Source organism: Passer domesticus, chromosome 15 (assembly GCF_036417665.1).
Source record: "Passer domesticus isolate bPasDom1 chromosome 15, bPasDom1.hap1, whole genome shotgun sequence".
Classification (NCBI taxonomy): Eukaryota; Metazoa; Chordata; class Aves; order Passeriformes; family Passeridae; genus Passer; species Passer domesticus.
Window position 1 is genome coordinate 11,474,875 of NC_087488.1, and position 7,525 is coordinate 11,482,399.

Genomic DNA, 7,525 nt, shown 5'->3' on the forward strand with positions numbered 1-7,525 from the left:
CAAGGTCTATCAAGTCCCCTGCACACACTCATTGGACTTCTAGGTGACTTTCTATGAAGCTCCTATTTTGAGCAGTGATCAATTATGCATTTCAAGCCATATGGCACCTTCATTCCAGAAGGAAGGCATTTTGTCTTGAAATCTGTAAGCTCGAAAATCTGCTGCATCCTGACAAAAATGCAACATTGCCAGTTATTCACAGAAGCAGATCACTAAGAAAATTAAAACAGGATAAGTTTAATCAGATGTCCAGTTTTCATTGAAATACTCTTGAAAAGGAAATATACCCTTGTATATGCACTTCCAGTCTTTTTTTAAATTATTCTGAGTCAGAGCTTTTTGTGGGAAACCTGATATAATATACAACATTGCAAATTTAGCAGAAGGATCTCTTCCAGCATGGATCTCCTCCAGGCACAAAGCACTGAAGTCCTCTGGATAGATATAGTACCAGACATGACAGCAGTCCTGCACACTAGCAGAAGTATCATTCCCATCCCAGGAATTATGGATGAGAAATGTAGAAAAATACTGCTCTCCAGTGGAGCCAGAACATCCAAGGCACTTCTCAGAGCAGCAACAAGTGATGCTCCTGACATTTTTTATATGGCAGCAGGCTGTTCCTTCTCTCACAGCCTCCTACAACCCAGGTTTCATTCCAGGGGATCAGTGAAAATGGTGTTGCCTCTCAGTTCTCTGCTTGGAGTGAGACAACAACGAGGTGAAATTAAGAGGTGCTTTAACTCGCTGCCACTCACCTGGTTCAGCCAAAACCAAAGACAGCAATAAGTAGAAGCTGTTTTGATTGCTGCCCCAAAGGCAAATAATCACAGGCAACAATGTGTTCTCCCAAGGAAGGCAAGCTGGTGACCACTGACTACAAGTGTAACACCAAGGAGCTCCTTGGGCTGGAAGCCAGGACAGACTGGGAGAATGCTTTGGGGAAGGACCAAGCGTGAAGGTCAGCAGCCACACCCCACTGCTCTGACTGCTCACAGCCCCAAACATCCACCCCGCAGGTGCTGGCAGCTGTGAGCTCCTGCTATGCCAGGTATGTCCTTGCAGGTGGCAGATGCAGCAACAATCCCTCCCCAGCACCGAGGCACAGCCTCACTGTGCTCCTACAAAGGACTTTGGACCATGGCCCATTTCCAGAGCAAGCACAGGAGGCTCTCTTTGTGTGGGCTTTTCTGTGAAAGCACACCCAGAGCTCTGGAAATGTTTATTAAACCCTTTCTTCCTGGTTCTGCAGGTCACAGTAGTTGTTTGGATACACCTAGAGCTCAAGGTTTCCCAGGAAGACGTCACGATGGTTAACTTGCAGCAATGTTCTCTCTGCAAATATCTGCTGTGATCAAGGTTAAGCTCTTTGTGCTTGAGTGGATTTTAATCTGAGCAAAGAATGTGTGGGCAAAGCTCTGCTGATCCAGAGCCCTCCAGGGACTCCCTGGGACCGATCCCAAGCAGCTGGGTGCCTCATTAGGGTGTGAATGAGGCTTTGCTGCAGAAAAGCTGCAGAAAAGACAATTGCACCTCCCTGGCTTATTGATTTCTGTTGCGATGGTAACAGCTCACACAGATCTTCGCTCCAACACAGTCACCACTTCCTCCTGCTTCGGGCTATCCCTTCCACACCTGTGCAATTCCAGCCAGGCTGGCAGGCTGTGCGTCAATCCCAGCTGATTCCCAATGGTTTTCCTGTCTCCAGGTCGCAGGATCTGTCAGCAGGTGGAGCTTCACGGCAGCGCTGGCACGGGCAGCCCCTGGCAGGCTCCTCACAGGAAGATTGATGCACTCCCACAGCACAGCAGCTCATCAGCCCCAAACAGCTCCACCTAGAAATCAGTGTCCCTGACAAACTGCCACCCTGGAGCACACACACCTCAGCCCAGCGTTTCCAGAATACAGATTTTTTTCCCAGTGTGGTGACAGGCTCCTGGAGAGGTTCCTCCTCAGCCTGGGCACAGGAAAGTTGGCTATGAACCTACTGCTTTAATTTGGCTTACACCCCACTGTCAGTTTAAAGGAGAACAAACCTGGATACCACCAGCAATACTAAAATAAAGAGGTTTCAAGTGGAAAGATTTAATTAATGATTTGTATGTTGGCAGGAATTAACTGAAGAACATTCTGGGAACCCTCCCAGATGACTCCAGTGCTGCAGGGACTTGTCCCCTTCAGCCAAGTTGGGAAAACTGTTTGACCCCAGGTCTGGCACGAATGGACGTTTTCCCCACCACTTCTCAGCTGCTTCACATCTCAATGTCAGATGTCCCTCAGCAGCTCTGAGCTTCCCTTAAAGCTCCACTGAACATATCCTTTTCTGCAGCCAGTGCTGACAGCCAGGACACAAGTGCCTCTGCCCATTCCCTGGATTTTCAGCTCTCCTTGTCCTGGCACGAGGGGACAGCAGCTGTGCTGGGAAGCAGGATGAGACGTGCCCAGGGATCCGGACAGGATGAGGATGACATCTTAGGGCTGGGGAAAGGTGCAAACCTCTCACCCCCACTCTTGTTAGGGTGGAATTACTCCGCACCTCAAAAACTTTGTAACAACCCAGAGGACAGGGCTGGCATCAATGTCTCATGGAAACACAGATGGAACTGGTGAAGGAACTGCTTGGCCAAAACTGCAGTGCAGAGTAACAGCCCAAAAATGAAACCAGCCCTGCTAACAGCCCAGATCACTCCCCTACCACTGGTGGCTTCTTTCAGACCTACCCGGAATTCACTTCACCTTATAATATTCAAGGAGCACAGAAGCATGAAATTTGATTTCTTTCTTCTGAAGATGCTGGAGATTATTTTAATTCTAACCTGGTATAGCTAAAAGAAAGCTCTTATTCAGTGGTTTAATATAATGTCTTTTAGTATCTGTTGCAGCAATACAATCTCTGCTTTCTTTCCTATAAATGTACTAATCTCACCAAAAGATATAATTTGAACAGTAGAATGAAGTGGGATAAAATATGCAGCAGCAGGCTAATGTCCTTTTCAAACAAGAACCTGCTCTGAGCTATGTGCACTCTGTTCCATCAGATTAGACAGAGCAACAATTCAAATCTCAGCCCCAATATCAGCATGAAGAGCAGAAAATGTTCTTTCACCCTTCCCTGGAACTTGGTATGAGCAGATGCACAGTGGAGAGAGGCAGCAGCAAAAGCAGCCAGCAGGGGAGGTGAGATCTATCAGAGGGGACACCAGATAAAGAGGGGAGCCTCAGGGAACTGCCTTGGCAGAGAGAGCCAGATACACACAGAAATGATTCACTGGGTTAAAAACAAAAACAAAAGCAGCAGGGATAACGGGGCAGAACATACAGTGGGAAACACATCCAGAAGATATACACATTTATTGCCTGCTTCAAACACATTTCTAGGGGGCTAACAGGCCAAATTATTTCTGCTTGAACTCAACATTAATTAAGAAAGACTTCAACTGCATGAGAACATGCAAGAGAAATACCACTATTCCCAGTTAAATGATGAAAAAATTAGGTGAACACTGCTGGCACTATAAATAAAAGCACAATCACTCCCTGCCTGGTGTCTGGAACTAGAAACACTCTCCCAACAATGAGGAAAGATGAAATGACTGAAAAAACACTGCCTCAAGTACCCCCACAGGACCCCAGTGTCTTCCACAGCAGGGTGAGACCACCCCAGGGATGGGACTAATGCCAGTATTTAATAAAAATCAATTTTAAAGTACAACAGCTTTATTTCCACCTGGCAAGTAAGTGCTGTGGCCATATCAGTACTGCCCACAGAAGATTAGTCAGTAGTTCAAGACCTACACAATAAAGGATTGTTTGGTTTGGTTTTTGTCCCCTTAAAATAAGACTTCACTGTTCTTGCAGAGACAGGGAGAACACTTTGGCTGTAACTATTTTGCCTCTGGAGAAATTAAAAGAAAGAAATTAAGAAATAATTTGGCAAAGTAGACAAAGGAAGTACTTTTGTTCATTTAAAGAAAAATCTTATTTTAGGGCAATTAAACTTTGGAAAAAAGGTTCTTTCAGGAAGCACTTCCTATTGCAATATGAACAGAATGTACAATATGTACTACATTCAGAGTATGCTTTCCCTTCATGAGGAGCAAAGTTGTCTGCCTTCATCACGACGTCTCAGGTTTTTCTTCTGATTTCTCATTTATCAGGTCTTTAAATCCCAATTTTTCCAGTGGTTCATTAGCCATAAGTTGCCTAGAGTAAAAAAGAAGAAAACAACACAAAACACTTTAGAGAACACAACCAATAACCAAGAGAACAGCAGCATTTTCTATTTCATTAACTATTATTTACCCTAAACAGATCCAAGATGTCTATACAGAGTGTCTGCTGTTTGACAAGAAAATTCAGTTTAAGGAAAGCAACCCTCAGCAATTATTTTTCCCCCTTAACAGTGGTTTTCTAATTAAATGTGTTATTTCCCCATTTTAGGTATTGAGTAAGAGTTTCATAAGAAAATGACCTGACTCCTGGTTATTTTTAATGAACACATTGCATAAGAGCTTCCTAAAATTCTACCAATGCCATTTACATTTTCAAGTGAATCTGGTTCAGAACAGCCCTTGTGGTGCCACTAGACTTTGCTGTAGTGATTTTCAAACTCCTTTTTGATTTGCAATGTACTTTCCACAGATACAGGGAAATTTGTGCATTTTTCAAAGTTCCCTGACTCACCCTTGTACAGGGAGCATTGCAAAGCAAGGCATGAATGGAAATATCCCTGGAAAATCAATCACCAACACTTTCTTCACTTCAACTGATAAAAACTTGTAACTTGCCTGCTTGAAACATATTTCTAAGGAGCTAACAGGCCAAATTATTTCCACTTGAACTCAGCATTAATTAAGACTCAATTGTGTTGGTGTATGCCATAAAAATACCACTGGCTCTGATAATTCATTGTTAAGTTACACACAACACCTGCAGGCGTCTTGAGCAGAGTCAGCTCTCACTGAGCACGCCATGCAGAGGGCGAGCAAAGTATGGGCTACAAGTTAAAAGTTTAATTTGTAACCACAGCTGTAAACAAAAAAAAAAAGCTTCACACCGGCTGCTGGCAGGGTGGAAGCTGGCGGGTCTGCAGTTGGGGTGTTGGCTCAGCAAGGAAGTGAATGCCACCTCTGCTGTGGTCAGTGACTGCTGACAGATGAAGAGGTGGTCAGACATGCTGCTTTACACACAGAGCTGCCACTGACTTCCTTTCACTAGCACAGGGGCATGGCTGTGAAGATGTTGAGGGATTATGTTGTATGAACTTACCTGATCATTCTGTTTCCATTCATAAACAGCTACAAAACCTAAAAGATTTAGCTAAACAAATTACAACAGATGACCCATCCTGGCTAGACTATTTGATGGCTGGAGTTTTGCACCTTGGCTAAAAGAATAGGCATGATTATTCTAATAGTAACATTGTAGTTTTAGTAGCAGTACCCTGTATACTTCAGTGTGTGCAAAAAATGATGAGTGAGACAGCGTCTGATATCTTAGCTGCTCACTGTTACCCCTCTGCAGGGGCTGGACAACATGGAAACCACAAGCAGGTGTGAAAAGTGCATATTCCATGGCTCTACACAGATATTTACTTTATGCACCAGGTTGTATTGATTAGTAGTGCTGTATTAATATTTTAACAGTGTGCTAAATGTAGTTTTATAACTAAAAGGTAACTTTTGTAGTTAAAATAGGAACTGTGTGTGTGGGATTTTTTAAAGAAAGGAATGAGGTACCTGCAGCAGACAGCAGCCACAGGACACCTAAATCTTTCAGAGAAAGAGAATTTATTGCTCTTTTATCAGGAGAAACGAACTTCTTCCTGCCTTGCTCAGCCATGAAGACACCGTTAGGATTAAGAGGAAGAATTTGACGATGACCAGATAGAATCCTTTGTTTGAATGGAATTCATGCATCATGTATGAGGGGTATGAATATGCAGCAGGCTATTGTTTTTAAGGGTTAATCCTCTGTTAACGTGAGTCCTTTTTCGGGCTTATTTTGCCCAGAGAAGGTACCCGGACCGTCCATAACCCTTTGTTCTTATTGCCTCGTATTGTCCTAATCCCAATTGTCTAAATTTTTATTACTCCAGTTATATCACTCCTATTAAACTTTAAAAATTAATTAATTAACTTTAAAAAACAAGTGACTGGCGTTTTTCAGACACCTAACCTCCAGATACCCCACGGAGCACCCGTGTCCTTCACGGACAAACGAACAGCTTGTCCTTCACGGACAAACGAACCCCTCCCGGCCGCGGGCTCGGCTCCCGGGGCGCTCCCGAGGGCCACTCGCCTGTCCATGCGGCACTGCAGGTAGGCCATGGCGCTCTGCCGGCACGCCGCGCTCTCGTAGCCGCTGCGCCGCAGGCACTCCATGAAGCGCTCCTTGACGGCGCTGCACTCCCCTGCGAACACACAGCGAGGGTGTTCTACCGCCGCGCCCGGGCCGGCCGCGGGCCCGCGGGCCCTGAGGGGCGGCGCGGGGCAGGCCCGGCGCTAGGCCGCGCTACCGCACCCAAGTGATCCAGCGGGAACGCGCCCTTGTCCGGCGGCCGCGGCGTGAAGCTCTTGCTGCTGAAGTTCATGGCGGTGGACATGTCGCTGCGGGGGGCCGGCCCGGTCCCTGCGGTCGCTCTGCGGTCGCTCTGCGGTCACTCCTGGTCCCTCTCCGGTCACTCTCGGTCTCTCCCGCCGCCGGGGGGAGCCGCGCGCCGAGCGCGCCGAGCGTGGCCACGTGACCGCCGCCGCCCGCAGCGGGCGGGGCCGCGCCGCCATGGAGACGGCGTTGGCGTTGCTATGGTAACAGGAGCGCGGCGCGCGTCGCCATGGAGACGGCGCGGCCGCCATGTTGGGCCTGGCCCCCAGCGGGAGGGGCGAGCCCGTCGCTGCGGCCCGGGCTCCGACAGACCTGGGAAATTCACCGATCCCTCCGCACAAACCCCGCGTCATCCCCCTCTGGATGCTGCCAGTGTGTGCTGGGCTGTCCTCTGCAGGACTTTGGGGTCCTGGCGGGTCCCTCCCAGCTCAGGGTGTTCGGGGATTCGTTCCTGCAATGGGGGTGTGATGGCCGGGGGCTGCCTGCCTGTGGAGGGGCCAGAAAAACAGTCTGTCCTTGGCATTTGTGCATCGGGAAATGCGGGAGGAAAGAGCCAAACTTGGAGCCTGCTGTCCGCAATAAAGGATCCAGCCTTGTCCAGTCTTTCCCTTTTCTGGCAGGGCTGAGGCCAGGCTTCTTCCCTTCTGCCCCAAGAATAAATTCCTCACCTGTCACTGCTGAGCTCTGGGTCCTGAGCTAAAAGCCCATCTTCTGGCCCCAGCTGTGGCTGGTGCGTGATCCCAGAGCCTGGGGATGGCGCTGGCAGGAAGGCAGGATGAGCTCCCTCACAAACAGGATTCTGGATGGGCTGTCCCCGTTCTGCTCAGCCACAGCCGCCCATGCTGGCCACCCCATCCCTCACAATCCTCGTGGTTTAAGCTGTGCACAGACCCTAGGGACAGCACTGAGTTGTTCTGTGCCT

The 7,525-nt window shown here is 47.9% G+C and overlaps 1 protein-coding gene and 1 long non-coding RNA gene across 2 annotated transcripts; one reads left to right on the forward strand and one right to left on the reverse strand.

The window, feature by feature from the left end:
- Positions 1-915: 915 nt before the first annotated feature.
- On the forward strand, positions 916-3,997 carry LOC135281357 (uncharacterized). Its single transcript, XR_010348013.1, has 2 exons — positions 916-1,051; positions 1,253-3,997. It is a non-coding gene; the product is annotated as an uncharacterized LOC135281357 (long non-coding RNA).
- Positions 3,333-6,747, reverse strand: LOC135281356 (cytochrome c oxidase assembly protein COX19). The gene is made up of 3 exons (XM_064390132.1): positions 6,523-6,747; positions 6,301-6,412; positions 3,333-4,203 (listed from the first exon to the last, which is right to left on the reverse strand). Exons 1-3 carry the CDS (start codon positions 6,602-6,604, stop codon positions 4,116-4,118), a joined length of 282 nt encoding a protein of 93 aa, XP_064246202.1. The 5' UTR covers positions 6,605-6,747; the 3' UTR covers positions 3,333-4,115.
- Between the last annotated feature and the right edge of the window lie 778 nt (positions 6,748-7,525).

What these genes read in the sequence shown, in the direction of transcription:
- LOC135281356 (XM_064390132.1), bottom strand. Translation starts at nt 6,604, where the DNA reads ATGTCCACCGCCATGAACTTCAGCAGCAAGAGCTTCACGCCGCGGCCG. An exon ending in GTTCCCGCTGGATCACTTGG is followed by an intron (nt 6,413 to 6,522) that starts GTGCGGTAGCGC and finishes GTGTGTTCGCAG; the next exon opens with GGGAGTGCAGCGCCGTCAAG. An exon ending in CTGCAGTGCCGCATGGACAG is followed by an intron (nt 4,204 to 6,300) that starts GCGAGTGGCCCT and finishes TTTTTACTCTAG; the next exon opens with GCAACTTATGGCTAATGAAC.